The following is a 22,599-nucleotide window of genomic DNA, read 5'->3' on the forward strand; positions in this document are numbered from 1 at the left end:
TCTCCTCATAAGTCATGTGCTCCAGCCCCCTAATCATTTCTGTTGTCCTCCGTTGGACTCCCTCCAATTTTTCCACATCCTTCATATAGTGTGGGGCCCAAAACTGGACACACTACTCCAGATGAGGCCTCATCAATGCCGAATAGAGGGGAATGATCACGTCCCTCGATCTGCTGACAATGCTCCTACTTATACAGCCCAAAATGCCATTAGCCTTCTTGGCAACAAGGGCACACTGCTGACTCATATCCAGCTTCTCGTACACTGTAACCCCTAGGTCCTTTTCTGCAGAACTGCTGCTTCGTAGCCATTCGGTCCCTAGTCTGTAGCAGTGCATGGGATTCTTCTGTCCTAAGTGCAGGACTCTGCACTTGTCCTTGTTGAACCTCATCAGATTTCTTTTGGCCCAATCCTCTAATTTGTCTAGGTCACTCTGTATCCTATCTCTACCCTCCAGCGTATCTACCACTCCTCCCAGTTTAGTGTCATCTGCAAACTTGCTGAGGGTGCAGTCCATGCCATCCTCCAGATCATTAATGAAGATATTGAACAAAACTGGCCCCAGGACCGACCCTTGGGGCACTCCGCTTGATAGCTGTTCCTTTTGAACAGGAAAAGGAAGTTTTGGGGGGGAGAGGATGGGGAAGGGAGCCTGCCAGAAGAGTGGACCAGCTGTCCCCTGACTCCAGTTACTATGGAACTAGCTGGTAAACAAAGGGAAAAGGTGACAAATCCTTGGAGCATGGTTAGTAGGGCATCTCCAAGGGTGGGGGCCAATACCACTCCCAAGAATAAAGATAAAAAAGGCATCAAACTCTTCAGTGCTGGACCCAGAGGGAGACAGCCATACAGGAGGGAAGATGAAAATCTCTGTGCCCGAGGAGCCATGCTCACAGGGATGCTTTTACTAATTGCAGCAAGAAGATAATCACAAGGAGGAGGATACCAGCCTATTCAAAGAATTAGGCCCATGCTGCTTGTTCAGCTCAGGACAGTGTGGTGATATTAATGCCAAATCAGTAGTTCATATTTTAAATGCCTAGGATTTGTGGCCTATGTACCATTTTGGTACTGACGATATTGGTATGCTCGATAGTACTATTTTTTGTTTGCGTAGTTAGAGCCCTGGAAATCTGCAGATATCCACTTAATATCCATGGACCATGTTTGCGAATCGCGGATCGGATGCGGATACAAATTTTGTATCCGCACAGGGCTCCAAGCACAGTATTTGCTGTACGGCTGTAATTATAAGATTGCGTTTAGATTTCTGAGGCGTCTTAAGTTAACCCACGAAGTGTCCTCTTACAAACTTAAAGATTTATTTTAGTCTGAGCAGCTTTGCTACATTGTGGTGTCTGTATTCCAAACTGGAGCAACACAGGGTATAGGCATCCACGACTGTCCAAATTTGCTTATTTATCTTATGTGTTATCATCCACAGGTGGGAGCTCTGCTGTGAAAACCAGACTGAACCCGCTCACTATTCCTGCAGGAAAATGGAATTAGAGTGAGTACTTGTGTAATCAAAGTTTAGTGGATTACATATACATCTAGCAACAAGGAATGCAGGCCGTACCAATTCAATGGGGGGGACTGTATACTGGAAAGCAGTGACTCTGAAAAGGATTTCAGGGTGATACTGAATGAGCAACTCAACATGAGCTCCCAGTGTGATGCTGTCACAAAAAGAGCTGATGTGATCCTTTGGTGTATACCAAGGATCGGCAACCTTTGGCACATGGCCCACCAGGGTAAGCCCCCTGGCAGGCCGGGCCGGTTTGTTTACTTGCCACGTCCGCAGGTTCGGCTAATCGCAGCTCCCACTGGCAGCGGTTTGCCATCCCAGAAAAATGGGGGCTGCGGGAAGCGGCGCGGGCCGAGAGATGTGCTGGCCGCCGCTTCCCACAGCCCCCATTGGCCTGGAGCGGCGAACTACGGCCAGTGGAGCCGCGATCGGCCGAACCTGTGGATGCGGCAAGTAAACAAAACGGCCCGGCCCACCAGGGGGCTTACCCTGGCGGGCCGCGTGCTAAAGGTTGCTGATCCCTAGTGTATACACAGGAGATGAGCGAATAGGAGTGGGGAGGTGATTATACCTACACTGCCTTGGAGAGACCGATACTGCAATACTGTGTCCCATTCCAGTGCTCACATTTTAAAAGGGCTCTTGAAAAACTGGAGAGGGCACAGAAAAGAGCCACAAAAATTATTCAAGGCCAGGAGGAAATTCCTTACAGTGAGAGACTTACAGAGCTCCATCTGTGTAGCTTATCAAAAAGAAGATTGAGAGATGACTTGATTACAGTGTATAAAGACATTCACAGGGAGAAAATACAACATACTTAAGGGCTATTTAATCTAGCAGAGAAAGGCAGAATAAGAACCAGTGGCTGGAAGTGGAAGCCAGATAAATTCACATTAGGAATAAGGCTCAAATTTTTAATGAGGATGATTAACCATTGGAACAAACTACTAAGGAAAGTCCAAAGTCTTCAGATCAAGACGGGATGTTTTTGTGGAAGATATGCTATAGCCAAACATAAGTTATTGGGCTCCGTACACAGTAACTGGGTAAAATATAATGGCCTGTGATATGCAGGAGGTCAGAGTAGAAGACCCAATGGTCCAGTCAGGCTTTAGACTCATTAAATCTATGAACTATATGCTGCCCTTTACTCAGGGCAGATTGTAAGACTGACACAGAAATACAATATTTATTAGTCGCATATTTTAAACTGTAAAAAGGCAAAACCCATTTGGGTAGGGCTTTGCCTCCTAGTTAATGACTGGTTGGAGGCAAAGCCCTTTAGTCCAAATGGCCATCATCTGAGAAGAAATGCTTGTGCTAGGGATCATTATTGCTACTGTCATCATCATCATAAGCTGAGCTATAAAATAAGAACATGAACTAAAAATAAGGTAAGGATTATCGTATGTGTTAATGGTAAAAGTTATGCTACCAATTAAAACTGGGGATCAAACTTTCAAAAGCACCTAAATGACTTAGAAGCCTAAACCTCATTTTCAAAAATGGCTTATGCAATTCAGAGTCTAAATCTCACTGAATTTCAATGGGACATAGGAGCCTAGGTGCCTACATCACTTTTGAAAATGTGACTTAGTCATTTAGGTGCTTTTGAAATTCTTACCCTAGATCCTCAGCTGCTGTAAACGTGTTACAGCTGAGGTACTGGCATCGTGACGTGAAGGAACCCTGCACTGCTGGAGTCCTGTGTTGTAGCTTTGCTGCGGAGAGAGGATTTTAGTCTCCATAAGTCTCTATCCATCTGTTTCCTAACCACTACGTGCACTTAAAATAAATATATTAAAAGAAAATTTAAAAAGAGAATAAATGAGAAATGTGATTTTCAGAGTGAACTGGAGTACTACTACAGGAACGTTCTCTCTAGTGCAGCGGTTCTCAAACTGTGGGACTCCAAAGTGGGTCATGACCCCATTTTAATGGGGTCGCCAGGGCTGGCGTTAGACTTGCTGGGGCTCGGGGCTGAAGCCACAGTCTGAGCCCCATTGCCCAGGGCTGAAGCCCTCAAGCTTTGGCGCCCCCCAGGGCAGTGCCCAAGATGGTGGGGCTCGGGCTTCAGTCCCCCTTCTCGGAGTCATGTAGTATTTGGTTGTCAGAAGGGGGTCACTGTGCAATGAAGTTTGAGAACCCCTGCTCTAGTGCAAAACTACACAGGTGGCAAATGGATGCATGGGAGAACCCTATGATAAATCTTGACATTAGAAGTACAATATGTTGGACTGGGACTTGAATGACAATCAGTAAATGAGCTGGCTAGATGAGTAACTTTATTGTCCTATGCTGTCTGTGGATATTGATATGTATAGTTGAATTTTGCTGATCTCTGTTGCCCAAAGTCCAGTTAAAGAATTATGGATATTTGTTTTAGAATCAATGTGTGATTTTAAGACTTCTAGTGGTGTTCATTTTTAACAATAGTAGTGGTTTATTGGTTACTTTCCCCAATCCTTAGGCATTAAAACCTTTTTACAAAGAGAAATACTCAACCCTGCTTTCTTTACTCAAGTAAAATGCCTATTAATCTCAACAGGAGTTTTGTCTGGTTAAGGAGTGTAAAACTAGCTTTTTATTTTACAGCAGAGCAGAGTTTGGAGACTGATCTTTCTCTTAAGGCTCTTTCCTTTTCAGACCTTATTTAGGCCTCTTTTCTTTTCCTACAGCATTGCTCCAGAGTGCCAAACAGTACATGCTGTCACTGAAAAATATAAAAACCACTCAGTCATTATTCCTGAACTTCCCAAGGCTAACTAGAAGTGTGAATGTGGCTGTTGTAACCGTTCTTAAGTAGTTATTTCCGATCTTCTTTTGCAACTTTTATGCTGAAATGAAATTAGGAAATTATTTCTAAATGCAACATTTACTGTACAAAAGCATTGACTTTGATAGGGAAAAAATTCATCCACTTTATTACAAGTAGGTTGCAAGGGGATATGACAGGAAAGTTGCACTGACCATTCTGACCACCTCTGCTTAAGATCTGTTTTCATTACAGATAATCCCCATTTTGCAGCTGACCTACAGACAAGAATTGTTTTATTTGGAAATACCCTTGTCAGTTTATCCTTGCATCAAGTATGATCTATGATGTTTCAAATGAGGGTCTCTTTCCTTTATTAGAACTGATCATTATTCAAGCTTCGGATCATTTATTTTAAAAATAAGAAAAAAAAAAAAACCCTCACATACTCAACTATTTGGAGAGCATATGCATTGGAATTTCACTACGCTGTCTCTTTCTGTTGCATTAGTAACAAAACTTGCAGCCTAACGGCTCAATAAGGGGGAAACGGGGAAGTATGAATGGAAAATATTCACATAAAATTTCTTGGTGATTCACAAAGAAAACATTTGTTTTCACAGCAACAAATCAAGAGATTCTAGGTACTTGTGCTTTCTTATATCAAAACACAGAGGCCCAGAGCAGAACGAACATTTTTCTCCATAAATGGCTGCATGCACAGTTAAATAGGTTCTCAGCCTCATTTATTATTCTAACCCCAGGAATGACCATTTAGAAAGCCAAACACCTCTCCAGCCAGAGCTCCTACAGGATTTCCTTTTTCTCGGCTATTGTATGTTCTAGGAAATATGTACTCAGCAGTAAGCTGAGAGGTACCTGAAATGGAGGTAACTGGGGAATATATTTGTAATGTTGGTGAAAAAGTCAAACTAGCTTGAATGTTCATGCTCGTCATGGAGGCCAGAGATGTATCTGTATGGAGACAGCTCAAACGCAAAGAATAGCCATTCCTGCAGTTCCTTCAGTGCATGAAACAATCTGTCCTTCATAACACAATACACTTCTATATAGATTCCTCCAAATTCCCTACAGGACTTCACAGAGTGCAAATCTAGCAATGCAAGCTCTTCGGGAAGTTACATTCTTCACCTATCTGCACTGTGTAGGTAAGTCATATCAGTACTAATGTGAAATCTGACAGTCAAGCAGGCATGGACATCCTTTCTTGTATATAATCTCAGCAGAACTCATTGATGTAATTATGTCCTTGCACACAAGGCTTCTTAGATACTAAAGGCCAGATCACGTACAAGAGAAGTCAATGGGAGTTTTGTCATTGCCATCAATGGAAGCCGAATCCAATCCTTAAGTAATAATTATGAGTCACACACACACACATACCCCAAAAGAATTTGTAAACTGCTCAATCTTTGCAGGATTAGGCTCATACTTTGGGCAACAAAACTCCAGGAATTATTTCAATCCATTATTATTTTTAAAATATCTATATTACAATTTATAAAGTCTGTCTGCATAAATTGATAGTTAATTGCTGATGATGGGTCCCATCTTTTCTACACTGAACACAATGTGGAAACCTTGATTTTCATTTGAATTTTTGCACACCTACCAAAACAATAAAAAATAAAAATAAAAAAACCCTAAAGCCCAGTACATCATTGCATATCTAAAGGTCATTGGCCTTAACAGCCGGTAGATAAGGTAGAGGTTTTTATAATGAAAATCTTTTTGCACTTTATTGCGGCATTTGTGAAAATTCTTGTTGGTTTGGTGGGGAGTTGGTTGGTTGGTTTTTGTTGTTGGGTTGAACTGGAGTGTGTGTGATGGTTTCCCTTCTCCAAACAGAGCCTTGACTTCAATGAGAATTTACAAAATGCCTGACACTATGCATGAAGAATTAAGCGTCTCCCAGAAGCCCTAAGTCCCTCTGCACTGAAGCATATGTATCATGATCAGCTTTATGTATCTCTCTAAATAAGCACTTTTTAAAAGATGCTATTTAATATCTGGCGATGCACAAGGTATAGAATAAGCAACAATATATGGCTAGTTAGATAATTATATCAGATACATATACGTAAGGAACAGAACAATGACCAAGTCCTTTCCCTACTCAGGAACTACTAGTGCCTAGTACAGGGGTGGCCAACCTGTGGCTCCGGAGCCACATGCGGCTCTTCAGAAGTTAATAAGCAGCTCCTTATATAGGCACTGACTCCGGGGCTAGAGCTACAGGCGCCAACTTTCCAATGTGCCGGGGGGTGCTCACTGCTCAACCCCTGGCTCTGCCACAGGCCCTGCCCCCACTCCACCCCTTCCCGGCCCCTCCCCTGAGCCGCCGTGCCCTCGCTCCTCCCCCTCCCCAAGCCTCCTGCACGCCACAAAACAGCTGATCAGGAGCTGTGGGGGAGGCGCTGATCAGCGTGGCTGGTGGTGGTGGTAGGCGCTGGGAGCAGGGGGGGGAGCTAATGGGGGGCTGCTGACATATTACTGTGGCTCTTTGGCAATGTACATTGGCAAATTCTGGCTCCTTCTCAGGCTCATGTTGGCCACCCCTGGCCTAGTACAACTACACCTTCTGAAATGTGTTATTGCTTACTCAAAATCCTTGCTACATTTGTTGCTTTAAATAACTCAGAGTTTTAAGCTGAATTTATCAAATTCAGGCCTAGAGATCCATTGATTATACTGTTGTGTATTTTAAAGCATCTTAAATTGGGTGTGTTAATTGTGTAATGTGGACTATTGTCCACAGGATTAAGCTACAACCTCCATTCCAGAAGTGAAAAACTCAAGTGGATTATCCATTTAGTTCACTCTCTTTCATGCACAAAAATCCTCTAAAGCACTAGCTTATTTGGAAAGAAGAGCTGCAAATTGGGTTTTAAAATTGAAAACATTTTATAATAGAGTGTTACAAAACTGTACTCAAAATATTTTAAAGGAAAAAAAAGTCACTCCAATGCTGAGACTGAATCAACTAAATTTCAGCCTGGTGCAAATTTTCATGATTAAGTTATAAACTCATGAAAATAAGGGTCTACAATAGCAACAGTTATTACAGGCCTTCAACTACAGCTGTGTTAGAGTGTGCTGCTATAATATTGTACATGCATTAACGTTACTGGGCTGCAGAAATTACATGTCTATGTCAACAGATGTGTTTCTTGGAAGCCAGCTACAAAAATCAAGTTTATTCAAATGTTTGCCAGCTACCATATGCTGCAATACTACTTTAAATGCGACATAAGGCTTTGAGAACATACTTTTACTGCTATCTACACTTTGTTATTTACTTTCCATTTAGACTAAATACCAGAGACGGGGCACGCTAAGGGGTGCAGTGTCCTTGCTGTAAAAACATATTCTACCAGTTGTAATATTTAGAAAGAAGAAAATATGCATAGCACTAAGGCCTGGTTTGAGCACAGTTAGTGTTCGCACTCGCATAGAGGATCTCTGGGAAAGATAATTTTACATAGCGCATTCAATTTGGGAACTTTTAATAATGGCCAAACATAATTAAAAACCAAGCAAAAATCCCTGTATGAAGACAGCAGTATAGGAATGACTCTGTGTGCAGGAAAAGAATTCATTTGCTCATATTCTGAGTCCAGAAAAAAACAACCCACGATACATTTTAAATAATATTTGAACTACCTTGGGCCCAATCCTGCTCCATTAAAGCCAATGCCAAAAAGCCAGTAAGCAGCAGGATTGGGCCCTTTATGTTGCCACAAGGACTTGAACAAATAAACAGGGCTGTATCAAGTTCCAAGAGCTTTCACTATGTTTCTCCAAATGGGTCTAGGTAGCAAAAGCACGCTTTTCAGGTCGTTTTTGTAGAGCAAGTACAGCAACCATGTACAGCATCAATTGTACATTATATACAGTTCACCCTATTAAAGTACAATTATCTGAATGTAACAGGGGAGAGTGATATGTTCAGAAAATCAAGGGAGCTTTCAATGTAATTAGCAGGCAGTGGATTTTGGATTATAGGGGATTTCTGATCATTAAGTGTGTATGGTCTTTTCTGAACTGAACTTTTTTGTTCATAAAGCGCATGATTCATTGAGCTATTTTGAATGGCAGAAGGAAATCTGATTTTTGGTTTACTAATCTATTATTTGGAGTTTATGTTCACTAAGAACTTGATCCTGAGAGACTCATACGCTCAAAGTTAAGCATGTGCTTAAGGGCTTTGAGCACTTGGGCGCTTATCCAGCAAAGCACTTAAGCACATGCTTAACTGCAAGCACATGAGTCTCTTGGGTTTAAAGTTCAGCACGTGCTGAAGTACTTCATTGGATCAGGGCCAGAGCACTCAGCACCTTGCAGGATGGAACCCTAAAAGCTGAAATCCTTTCAACCAAGCTAGGCTCCATAAAATATTCTCCCGTCTAGTTAATATATCTTAAATCTGTCTTAAATTCTTTTAGGAAGCTTTTCCAATTCCATTACCCTTTCATTGTTTAATTTATGCCATGTCCATCTTTCCAATAAACATCATCCCAAAGAAATACCAAGTCAGTTTTATTCATAATGATGCATCTGCATATACTTGGCACTACGCCCAGTAGGCTTCCCCTGCTCTGGAAAGGAGCCAAATACTGTACTCAACAGCTTAGAAGTTATCGATACAGGTATATGACTAATGCAATCATGCCATAGCCATCAAATAAATCAGGCTCTAAGAGAATATACATCATTGGTGGCATAACATACCCTCCCGCAATGTGCTGAAGATCTCCAGCAAAGTAGTAAATAAACAACATTCCTTTTGACTTTGTTTATAGTATTTTATGTTAGGAAGGCTTCCACTGATCCATACAAAATGCAATTTGTATGCTCTAATCATCCAGGGCCAGATGCTGCCCCTTCCAAGTCAAAAGTACTCACGCCACAGATTTCGGCAGATCTCACTGTGCTATCATGTCAGCAGGATTTCTATTGTAATAGGCCCTTTGATTTGCTTGCTTTGGTGCTTGAAGGCGCTGGCCTCTGGGAAGGGCTTTTAGATCTTCATTTAACAAGCACATGGCCAGCATTTTACTTAAATATCATAAATCCAGCTTGTCTCACGTTACATATATGGACCAAAATATATGTAACAGAAATTCTATTTAAAACAGCATAATATTAGAGGCAAGAACCACGTTGTATACCTCAGGATCTAAGAAACGTATACAATCTTTGCTACAACAATAGAGCCTTTTCATTGTTTTCCACTCATATTATTAGGATGCTTCCAAACAATGTATTAGATTGTCCAACAATACACTTCATAAGAATGCTATACGCTGCAACATTATGTAGTAAGGGTTGCAGGATTCTTTGGCATGTGACATACATGAACTAAAAGGTATGCCACAAACATGCTTTTTGACTGCAATGATTAATGTTTGTAGACAGAAGCACTGTATAATTTGTAGCCATAATACATGCTTTAGACCATTGGCCCAACCCAGAAGTCAAACCACAGCTACACATGTGTGATGTGCAAGGCACATACCACAAAATCCGGCCACTCCATCTCCCATTGCGTTTACCTAGAAATGGTACTATCAAACAAGAAAACTGGGTCTGTTTTGCTCACTCCAAAATTGAGACGTTTTAAAAGAATGCTGCCACACGTAGTTCTCATTTTATTCATGCTTAGATAAAGGTGCTTCCCCTTTGACATGTCAGGTTTGGTCGGAAGAAAATAGGTACTGTTTTACTTTACACAGTATGCATCTCCACTGTAATCCACTCATTGGCTCACATCCATCCATATACATATAATAAGTCCCCCAGGGAGAGTCAAAAATCTACATCATGTTCCTGATACTAGAGTGTGCATTTGGATCTCTGATTCAACTGACAGATGTGTAAAATCACATGCAGGCAGAGTGCCAGACAACTCCCTAGCGACAACACAGGTGCAGATGGTGAACAAGGCAAATTATTCCAGTCAAGGTCAGCATTAGCTTATACTCAAAATGTTCCCTTCAGAGTGAAGTTTTTCTGATGACATAGTATGACTCAGGGATCTGGAACCCCACCCTTTCTGGTGAAGAGGAATATATTAGCTCAGTTAGGTACAGAGGCTGCAGGGATGAAATACATGCAGCATGTATGAAAGAAATCAAACTTCAAAGATCCACAGGGGGCACTATCATTTGGCCTCAGCTTTGCAATAATCACCACCAAGAACAATTAGGGTGTGTTAATCACAGTTCTCTCTTTTTTCTGATAATTATGGACTCAAACATGTATGCTAAGAGAATGCCTTATGGAAAAGGCATACAGATTGAAGACACTAGGCCAGGCCCTGGCCCCTGCTACGGCTGCTTTGCTCCGGTCCACTGGCACAAAGTCGCATGGAGTTGGCTCAGTTGCCTGCCCAGGATTCCACAATGGCATACAGATTGGCTTAGCCAGCTCTCTGGCCCCTCTTCCAGCCTGATATAGGGAGTATGGCTGGGAATGTGGGGCATAGCCAGAACACCGCTTGGCTCCAACAACCCCCAGCTGGTGTAATGGTTTGCAAGCTGTTGCTGCTAGACACACATTTGAGCAGCCTACCACTGCTCTATCATGTGCTGGGAATCAAACTGGCCCCTGACAGCCCCAGAAGCAGGGGGCATAAAGATGGCATACAGCCACCATTGTTGTCTCCCTCCTCAGATCCTGCACCGGGCAGAGCCTCACCAGATCCAAAGCTTGATCCCAATGGCTGCAGTAACAAGCTCTGTCTGCAAGGCTGTATGAATAGTCCCTGTCCAGTAACGTTCAGCACTCCTGAGTACAATGAAAACACTAAGATAATTTTATTTCCTTCAGATTTAGAAGTCTTTAATCTCAGATCCTTTAGCACTTTTTGATTCCTCACATTCCTCCCCGCCTCACAGACCTGAACGGCACCTTTAATCTGCATACCATCCCCACATGACGTACAGGGCCAATTTATCAAAGTCATTGCAGGAACTGCCCATTGCACAAGCACAAATCAAGACCCGTGCAAACCCTATTTGTGCATATGAAGTTTGAAAATCTAGACCACAGTGGTGGTAATGGTCAAATTCAGAGGTGGTAAGTAAGATGCTGTGGGTTATATGTCAATAATTAGGTAAACATGGTTGTACAGCCATCTATGGAGTTTACAGTGGCACATAATTAATACGCTGAGGAGCTGGAAGAAGGCATAAGAAAGAGTAAAAGTAAGAAGGCACTCCTTCTTTAGCCTACATATTCATAGATCTTCCAGCTGTTAGTTGCTTTTCCTGCTATGCTCGTGTCTTATAACCTTTTGGCCATGTGCACCAACTCAGTGCACCAACACTCAGTGGGTCAAATTCAGATTTGATATGCAATGGGATTCAAGTTACACCTCTAAGCTTGTGTAGAATTTAAGCTTGTGTGGTGTACATGCAGAGGGCGCCATGGGAAAATGCAAGATGCATACACTTTAGACTCCCCACAGAATCTGACACGATAGCTTCTTACATATCAGTATCATTCTCCCTAAAAAAATCTCCAGAAATCACCAGTTTAAAATATTGATAGCAAAAAAACAAACAGAGGATTTGTATGGTGCACCCATACAGTTTGCAGAAATATTTCACCAGAAGCTTTGATCATAAGAGCAAAACCATACCCAAGTGAACTGTACGCAAGACTTTTCTTAATGCCAATTGTAGGAGTTCCTACTTTGCTTAGGGCAGAGAGAAATGCCTACTACTTCCCACCTCATGACCAAAGACAGAACAAACAGTCATATATTTTGCTGCCTCTAATATATGGCTGCTTTAGCCTTTAGGTAACTACCTATTCTGCCTGTACAGGAGAGCCAGCCACAATTAAGAGCCTGAAGGTACAAACACCCAGAACACTCATTGAAGTCTAGGTGAGTTTTGGATGATCAATACCTCTCAGGGTCAGGCCCAAAATGAGCTCTGTAATATCTATAATGCATGTTTCTTTAATATTATTGAGCATATACTAAATTCTAACTTATGAATGATCTAGATGAATTTTCAAAAGCAGCAAATTAATAGACCATTTTATCAAATTTAAACAAACGTTATTTTCAAGACTACAAAGAGTTCAACATGAGGATTACAGTAAAACAATGATGCCTGGCCTCTGTCCCCAGTGAGCCATTAAACTGATTTAATTTCCTTGAAACAACCCAGTGTAGCAGATAAGGCAGTTGGTATGGCTGTGTTTTCCTCTGGAAACAGCTGTGCTTGTTGCTATGGATACCCTTAAGCAAAAAGTTTCAAATCGGTAACAACAAATTCATACAAGATGTAAAGAACTGAGTAAACCGTGCCAAAAAAACCCAAAACAAACCACAAAAAGAGTCAGGATGCTGCTTATCATCATTAATTAAATGCATCAGTCTGATTGATATGAAAACAACAGAGCTATTCTCATAATTTAAACACAGAGCTAACACTTATGTAAAAATATGGCTTGATGCTTTTATTTGACAGCTTTTGGATCTAGGTGTTTTCATGAGCATCGCAAATGGAACAAAACATATGCCTTAATCAATTTCATATGTCTTTCGTTCTGGGTCCCATTTTTAAAATCAAACTTACATATTTCTATAACTAACATTGAATATTTATTTTCAGTCTAAAAGTTAAAATAAGACTCATTCAGTTGTGGGGGGAAATGTGACATCTCTACATCCCCTGAAACAGTAATTAAATGGGGAGTTTTGCAACAGAAAAATAAAATGAGACTTGCAAAAATCTATCATCAGGCTGCATAAGGACTATAGGAGCATGCCATCAACCAGGTACATGGAATAGAAAGTTAAGAAAACAGGAGATTGAACGGTTAGTCCTATATAGAAAGTAAGTATTCTATCCATCAATAGATCATCCATCCTCAGAGATTACATCCACGAGAGTTAAGCTAGTCTTACTCCATAACTTTGCATGAATGCATATAAAACCTTCACAATTCTCTCAGACTGCAGTTTTGCTTTCAATGAAGAATGTGCATGCTATTCTTCAAGAAGAATCTTATTTACATTAATCATTCACGGTCAATAATAAAATTCTACAGTCTAAGTTGTGTCACATCATCAGTATTTTCAATTTACAATTATAATAAATAACCATTAAACCAGTTTCACTAGAACGATAACATATACACCAGTGCACGTGATCTAGAGCACTTACCTCTTTCACACTGAGGTCCAGTGAAGCCATATGTACAAGCACATCGGTTTGGAGCCACACATCTCCCTCCATTAAGGCACCCATTTTCACAGACAGCTGCAAGTGAAGGGGAGCAAAAAATAATCTTAATTGACATACTTTCATAATAGACGTAGTTTTACCAGCTTCAGGAAAAATGGTGAAGACTAGGAATGTAATGAGACTGGATATTTTAATTTAGTTTAGATACAGGATCTATTTTTCAATGACTTTTTAAGTCTATTTTTCAGTTTTTACACAACTTCACAGCCTTAATTGAATGAAGAACATTAATTTTTCCAAGGACATATATTGCAAACACCTTAAAAATCAGAATCTTTCTGGGCTTCTGGTGTTTCCCTTGTATGGTACAGTCTAATTGTGCTAGTTTCAAACATCCCTTTACATTTGCCATTAATCTAAGTAACGTTTAATTACTAGAGAGTAAACAGATTAGGGCTGGGAAAACACATTATCTCCAAATCTTCCAAGTTCTGTCCATGCCTTTGTACAGTCCAGGAATAAATTAACAGACTGATTTGTTCACTCTGACCTATCAGAAATATGATTAAGTGTCCCAGTAAATCATATTGGCAGCCAGTAAATCATGGTATCAGACAGGATAGTCAAAAAAGATATCAGTACTCATGTTTCATTGTTTGGATCCAAAAAGAGGTACACCAGGTCTTGCGGCCTCATATGATGTCATGAGATATAGAACCCACTTCTCCTGACATAAAAGTCCAAAAGCATAGTTCCAGTTGTCAAAGATAATCAGTAAATGTAATATTCACATGAAACATATCTACTGGATTTTACATACAATTTGTTTTCACAGTACCAATTGAAAAGGCAACCGATCGCTTTCCAAATGGAGCAGCCCCACAGTTTTTGCTCTCTGATGTGACTCTGTTTAAGCAATATCTGTCTTAGTAACCCTGCCTCTACTGAAGGAAACATCTATAACACACTTTGCAAGATCATCCTCCCTTACCTACTTGCTATTTCACATCCAAACCACACACATTGATTCCACCTACTCATTCATAACAAAGTTCTCCCTCCCCTTCAAATTCCTATAGTGAAATCCTGGCACCACTAAAGGCAATGGGAGTTTTGCCATTGCCATCAATGGGTCGGGGTTTCATCCCTAGTTCTTACCCAAGGAAGAAATGTTTTTGTCTGTATTTAAAATAAATTTTCTTTGTAGGACTAATAGCTCATTGGATAGCAACATGACAGCACTGGGTTCAAAAGTGATCTCTGAGTTTATTAGAACTGTTGCAGCCCTGATGGGAAAGATACAATTAGCATCAGCCTTTGGTACTCTTTAAACAGTGGAGTCTGAAATGCTCGTGGAGACTCTCCCATGACTGCATTGTTCCTGGTTATTACAGAGGAGAAGAGGTGGGTTTATACAGGATCTCACTAAACCTAGCAAATATCCTATCCGAAAGTGGCAAAGGACTCTTGTCATACATTACAGAGATCTCACATGCCTAGATCAACTATATGCTGCTTTAACAGAGCTGCACGTACGTTAAAGGCATTACCAGCTATCTGTATTGTCTAGTTAGTATAGCTCCAGTCTGAACACAACAGCCAAGAATAGATGTAATTCAATGCAAAATATGTTGGTCAAGGAGAGTAACTATGTCAAGCAACCTTAACTAATGCCAAAATGAACAATCTGGTGATCCGGTACACTACATAATTCTATATTTTAAAATCCTCACATTACATAAAGTTATTGCATTAAAAAAAATCTTGAGAAACTCTACTGTATAGAAACTGAATCCCCTGATAATACTGAAATTTAGGGCCTATTGCTGCAATGTGTAAACCCCTGGAGGCCAATGTGAATTTTGCTAGCGTAAGAATTACAGGATCAGGTTATATTCAATTATTATGAATTTACTTGATGTTTATTTTAATAGTTCTGATCAGAAAGAATTCACTTGGCACTAAATTCAAAGTCACGCGTGTTCCTGTAAAATTCCACTGTAGTCCAGCAAGAGCGAGTCCGGTGTTAGCTTAGAGTTAGATTTAAAATTGTGACTGATCTGTGTGTCTCAATATTGTGTCCCTTTACAGTCTACATACGTAAATATTGGTTACTTACGCTGTCCACAATGTGTTCCTGTGTATCCTTTCTGGCAGAGACAATGGTCATCACTGCAGCTACCTCCATTCATACACCTGATGTTGCAGTGTTGTACTTGAAAGAAAAATAATAATTTTTCAGAAGTTAGCAAAATAGTCAGGAATAGCTAAATGGCTCAGTGATTATTTTAGGGCTTCATTCTGTGAAGAGCTGAGCATCAAGGGAGTCATTAGAAATAGAGGGTGCTTAGCATCCTTTAGGATTAGGTCTTTGGTATGTAGAAAGTGGAAGAGAAAACAAAATTAAGTTTCAGTATTAAGGGACTCAAAACACTGCCAGAAACAAATGAGGGTAGAACCTCCAGCTCCTATTCATTGACATAACTAGAATTTCACACCCAAGTGAGGGCTACAGGATACAGCCCCCGTTTACAGTGGTGAAACTAAGCCAGCAGAAAAGGGAAAGCAAAGATGATGGCAGACACTACCAGGCAGTAGCACCAGCGCATCATCATCATCATCACTGCACCATCAGCGCAATGGAGGAACAGGCTCATGCGGGGAGCCAGGAAGACCCCTGCTCCTGTTAACACATGCAGATCAGGAAGGGGAGCTGCAACATTAGGACCTCTAGTGGGAGAAGGTGGAACTGCAGTGCAAATTCTCTGACCTGTCTATGTGGGGTCTTTACAACACCAGACAAAGGTGCTGATGGCTGATGTGTTGGGGGGTGTGGAGGAGGAGTTTAGGGTAGCAGTGCTCCCCAAGGCCAGAGAAAGGGGAAGCGCTCCCACATCTTTTAGCAACGGAAGGGTAGCTGTATTTCATGCTCCCCCATACCTAAGCATTTGCCATTTACGAATGGTTAACATGCAATCTACCTCTTACGCCAATAAACTGAAAAGCCTGCACTGCACTTTTCTGATAATAAGGACAAATATGTTATTCAACGAAGAAGTCAGGAACCACTTAAGTATCAGGCACTTCATTTGTATGGAAGCGGAGAGGCCTCATGATTTAATTCTCCTCACAGCTCCCAATGTCTGATAGATTCCAATTGAGGCAGACATTCTGAATATGTAGCCAGGAAATGGTTTCCATCTTAACAGGAACCACATGAAAGACTCCTCCCCAGATAGGATTACTCTCAGATTAATGTTTTGGTAGATTGGCAGAGAGCACAGGATACCTACTACGCTGTCTGAAATGGTCAGAGGGACTGAGGAAAAGAGACTGCGCAAGCAACCACTGCATGTTACTGACAGATGGCAAATCACCACTGAAAGTTTGCTGCCGCCAAAGCTCCTTAGATCCCTTGGCAATTTAAGTTCCACAAAGATGCAAGTGAAGTGGTTGTTGGGTTTTTGTTGTTTTTAAGGAGAAATAATAATTGTAGCTTTTGTTGCCACAGGTACATCTACCACTCTATAATATATCCACCAATATAAACACACATTGTTAATGTTTAAATTGTCTGAGGTTAAAACTAGAACTTATATTTCCCATGTTTCTAATAGTTGTGATACATCTTTGCTTTTCTATGGAAGTACTTTAGGCAACAAAAAGTGTAATAACATTCCTCAACAAAAAGTGAAAATATTCAGAGTAAGTGTCTAAGTGAAGGTTTTTGGACAGCATCCTAAGTAGGTCAGAAAAAGGTGTATAGTTACTTTAAAATGTGTAGTTCAACTTAGCTTTATACAATCTTAGAAAAACAGAGGGGATTAGAAAAAGCATAGGAAATGATATCATCTGTCAAGCAGGGTAGGAACTTAAAAACCACAAACTGATTTCAATTAGAGCAAGCCAAGCCAAAAGCTAATTTCCATTCCCACATGAGTACCAAAGCCATTTAAATACTTTGAACTACATCTGAGATAAAAAGGTTAACAGTAGCTTAACTACTAAGTTTTATATTATTTGTTCAAGCTGAAAGCAAAAGGATATTTCCCCATTTTGGGAAAAGGAATGGTTTTACATAGAATTCTGAAAAAAATAGTTTCCATCATTTGTCTTACTTCTCAAAGGCACTCTTCCAAAGTAAAATATTCCTCTCTACTTTTTAAAATACAATGATGGGAGTTTGGTGGTACACACAGTCATCATTACTAAAATGGCCCATTCAAGTCGGTGAGCTGTCTCCTCTAGTACTATACAGCAGAACCAGTGACATACAACAGGGAATCTAAACACTGACTTTGGATCCTCTTTTGACATTTTTTGGAAACACCAGTTCAAATACTGAACATTCTAAAGTATTAACCTTCCAAAAATGTATAGAAACACATGCATAGGCTGTCCAGTGTTTGGGTCTATGATTGAAATTCTGAAAACCAGCATACTAATAAAGAGCCAGACACTCCCCTTGGTTACACCAGCAATTTCCTCTCGTTCAGCTGTATTATTCTACCTGGGAGAGAAGAATCTGGCCCAAAAATTGCAGATCAATTACGGCACTATCAAAAAAATACAGGAATTACAAGGGACTGGTCAGCTAGTACACATGGCTTTGCCATGTCTTAAATTGCACAGGAGATGGTTTAAAAAACCCAAAATAGTTGTTCTTTCAGGCCCAATCCTGAAAATCAATCAATCTACACTCAGAGCTGCCATTGACTTCAAACAGGAGTAGCTGCAGGAAAAGAGCCTTATAAATCTACCGATTGCGCTGACAATTAACACTCAAAACTATGTGCAAGTAATATTAAAGTTGCTACACAAATGGAAAAAATGGGCAGCACATTCAAAAGTAACAAATCCTGATGTTCTAACTAATTTTTCAGTGAATATGAGTAAGAACTTCAGGATTTGGCTTCACACTGAGTTTCCATAGCATATCATCATACCAATATAGCTCACAACACATTCAAAAGATGATTAAGCAGTAACAAGGTAACACGCATTGTCCAGTCAATTACTCCAAGCAGGGAAACATAAGGGTCTTCAGTTCTGATGTTAAGGGCAAAAGCAGCAGCAATATCAATATCTTTGGAAAAGGGGCACTTTATAGGATCAAGCACAAGAGTATCAGAGAAAATATTAGTGGCTATTTTTATAGAATTCTGTGACAAGAAAGAACATTTCCACTATAGCCCAGGTATTGTATAGAAGAGTTCCAGCCAGCAGCTGTAAATGTGAAATGAGATCTTCATGGCAACCCAAATGCAAAAGACATGCACATCCTAAGCATGCTTTTTTTGCGGCATGACTGACTCCGAAGACCAGAGTTAGGCGGTGAACACTAAGCCATGGAATTATAACCACTGATCATGAGAGAAGGTGCATTCTGCCTCGCTGCATGTTATACAGAGCATGGCAGGAAGGTTGTGATGTCCCCAAAAGCCTTGGAAACATTCAAAACTTAAGATGATATAGCTTCTTCCTGATGGCAGCAAAAAATAGAAAGGCATGAGCTTTGGGAGGTTCTGTTTGGTTTGAACAAGGACCTGGAGTCAGAGTCCTGACCCAAAGTCCACTGAAGTCAATGGAATTCTTTCTGCTTGCCTTGCATTTTTTAAATGACATTTTATTCAGGGCCTTTGTGGGATGGTTGTGATAATGTCTGTGGACTGACCCATGGCCTCAGACAAGCTCAAATACCTACAGACCTGCTGACTGACTGGATACATGTTTGAATCGGAGATTTCTCCAAGCCCAAAATGACTCAAAGGAGGAAGTTTTTCCATTTACAGGAAGGTGATCAAATCCCATTGGGTGATATCACTGACTTCAGAATCCCCCATTCCAATTCAACAAGGGACTCCTGAGGAGATGTTCCAAGAGGGAGGAACCAGGCAGGTCAATATCTTAAAATACCAAAGAAAAGCCTTTGCTTGTTGGCTTGCTTGACTGCAATGGCTGCTGCCATTAGCTACTGGCCTCAGGATATGAATGCCACTATGACTGACCAAGAAGCCAGTGTTTCCTACGTCCTCCTAGCTAGCCACCAAGGGGCAGGAGTCCAGCAGCATGAAACACTGGAGATTTGACATTTACAAGGAAGTAACCTCTAATCAGCCAGCAAGGCTGTTGAGATTAAAATATCTAAACCAAGAAAACCACCAGCTAATCTTTTCAACCATGTACCAGCTTCCTAAAGCTGAATGAAACCAAAAAAGAATTCGGACAACCCAACCATCCTGCATAAATAGCAACCTTTTTGGTTTGGTTTTCTTTTCCAGTCTTCTTAGCAGAGTAATTATTTGGGCAGGCTGTCTTAACTGGCACCAGAGCTGTAAGTCTCAACATTAACTTCAGCTTGGGAGCTCCCTGTATCAGCTATGTGACTGGGACATGAATGTATCCACTGGCACTGAGATTGAGAATGCCTTGCTATTTGTGGGGCTGATAAACAAGACTGCTGCCTTCCCGAATTATTATGTAGAGCTTACAGGGAACTGTTGGTTTATTTGATATGATTTAATCAAAATGATAATTAGATTAATTTGATGATTTTATATTAACCTACTTTCTTTAAATTTGATTTGTTTGTACTTATTTTATGCTTTTGCATAGTTTAGTTTAATTAATAAAATGTATACACGTGGAAATCTGGGTGGTTCACACATATCTTCCACAGACATCAAACTTGACCTGAAGAGTCCTGAGGTAAATAAGAGTAGCAACTCTATGACCCACCAAATGGTGATCCACAGGACTGCTCTATAGTCCTCCCATAAAAGGGCCCAAACACTGTTAGGTTTTGAAGGAAAGTTGACTTCTGTAAATACCATTTCTTTCAATAAGCAACGTAGGTTCCAGAACCTTTGAGGGCCCAGGGTGCAGGATGCCAATTGATCAACATCAAGGCTGACCAATTCCCCATACTGTACACCCCCCTCCCGCCCCGCACAGGATGTATTATGGATGGAACAGCAGTCTTAACTTTGAATTTTCACTCCTCCGTAGGTCTGTCACAAACTTAAATATTGTTGAATCAAACTCACATTGTGAGCAAATAAATGTCTTTACCCATGTTAATAATGGCACTTTAAGGGCTAGCTTGTGCATTCATTACTTAGGTTGGTGAGTACTGACTCATACAAGATGTCTCACTGAAGTCAACAAGACCACTCATATGAGTCAGTATTCATCAGTGGTAAGGTTTGCACTATCCAACCCTACACTGTGAGAAGTCAATGTTTAAAATACAACATGCTTGCCACTGCATGTTTCCTTTTGCAGGTCTCTGAGGTGGGACAGTGAAAAAACAATGAAGTTTGTTTCACTGTTCTTTATACGGTTAAGTTTCAGGTTCTTAAGCTGCAGTATTTGGGTTTCAAAAATTGCATGGCAATAATTATTGGTTTAAAAACAATGGTTTTAAATCAGAATTTATATTTATTTTTGTTAGCATCATTTGCAGAACATTTCCATTTGTCTTTGGTTTTATAAAAGACTGTTTTGACAACATTTTAATTTAGAGCCAGATTTAAGTTGACAATAACCCTTTAATGTTAAACAGGTTTTTTAATGTCACATTTCCTTTGTTTCTTAATGGTAGCTCCAAGCTATTGTGGTCTATTGCATACATATATATTCATGGAATCTGTCTATGATGCCAACTGTGCTAACCATTCACACAAAGTCTATCTTCTGAAGTCCTTGTGCAGTTGAAGTGCTTGGTGATAAAAATTACTACATAAAAGCTCACCTAGGCAGTAGACTGTATTCTAAGTAACATAACTCAGTCACTTTTTATTTTAAACACTGGTTTGCTTTACTGATTAAAAACAGTGTGACCTCCAAAAGTTTGCCTAAAACTACTGTACCATTTAAACAAGTCCTGAGTGATTTTTTTAAGACGAGCTGCATGTCAAGCTAAAGTGTTAGTGTTTTATAGTATATATAGAAAATCCACAATGTTAAAATAGCCAAAATCTAAGTACAATATAAGGGAAAAATTGTCAGCACTGATTAAAAACGTTGATTAGTATAATACCCTAAGATATAATAGGAAATGGCCAAATTCTGTTTTCTGTTATACCTGGTTAATCCCTTTGAAATCAGTAGGATTACCCAGGTAAATAAGAACAGAATCTGGCCCTCCAATGCCCCATATGACTTCACTGGGGTTATACAAGTGAGTAGAATTTGGCCCATTGTCTGCAATAACATGTCTATCATGATGCATTTGTGCTGTCGATGTGTGCAAGTCTAGTGTCTGGTAGAGAAGAGGAATTTTCCAGAAAGTAAAAAATGCTGGAAGTGTGAGTACTGGCAAGCTAATATGGTTTCTAATACAACTAATTTGGTTTTAATTTGGCAAAAAGGGGCATCTCCCATAGCTAGCTTCTGAGTCATTCTTCAGTTTTCATCACAGGACACTAGGCCTTCTTTGCTGTGGTAAGCAGGTCTAGTGACTCAGCGGTTAGTTGTCTGAAACATTATTGGCTGCTGATAGCTTGACACACTGCAAACAGGAACGGAAGGTACAGCAGAATACTTACTTGACTTTGAACCACAGGAAGGTGCTATCTGGCCATTTGGGCATGTGCACATGTTTGGTCTTGAACAAAATCCATCCCCACAGGAATGTCTGCAAATTGCTATAAATAAAATAAAAAAGGTTTTAAAATATGTTTAAAACCCCCCCATAAAACACAAAAGGCACCTGATTCACAACACAAATGGAGTATAATTACTAAAATATCTACAGAGACAAGGTGGGTGAGGTAATATCTTTAATTGGACCAACCTAGACACCCATAGCCCGCAGAGAAGCATGCAGGTCACACCCTGAGTGTCTTGTGTGCTGTACATCCCTGGATCAGCAATTCTAACTCCAGCAGCCTGCCTATGGCACAAGAACTCCATCCTGGCTTCCGCCCTCTTTGGTTACTATTTGCAGGGTGACCCCAACACACTCCCAGTCCCAATGTTCCCCAAAACCATCTGTCCTGAAGTGTCCAGCCCTCTTCTTATGCAATAGATGATATTCTCTCACTCACCTTCTCTCTCTAATATCCTAGGACCAACACAGCTATAAC

General features: G+C 40.5%; 1 protein-coding gene across 1 annotated transcript in view; it reads right to left on the bottom strand.

Annotated features, from left to right (window-relative positions):
* The window catches only part of FBN1 (fibrillin 1), a 216,908-nt gene that overhangs the window by 170,476 nt on the left and 23,833 nt on the right, over positions 1 to 22,599 (bottom strand). The window contains exons 3-5 of the mRNA XM_065412313.1: positions 22,060 to 22,158; positions 15,630 to 15,725; positions 13,490 to 13,585 (exon numbers count right to left, since the gene is read on the bottom strand). Of these exons, the coding sequence (XP_065268385.1) occupies positions 13,490 to 13,585; positions 15,630 to 15,725; positions 22,060 to 22,158 (291 nt within the window). The remainder of the gene's footprint in view (positions 1 to 13,489; positions 13,586 to 15,629; positions 15,726 to 22,059; positions 22,159 to 22,599) is intronic.

This window comes from Emys orbicularis, chromosome 10 (genome assembly GCF_028017835.1).
Source record: "Emys orbicularis isolate rEmyOrb1 chromosome 10, rEmyOrb1.hap1, whole genome shotgun sequence".
Classification (NCBI taxonomy): domain Eukaryota; kingdom Metazoa; phylum Chordata; order Testudines; family Emydidae; genus Emys; species Emys orbicularis.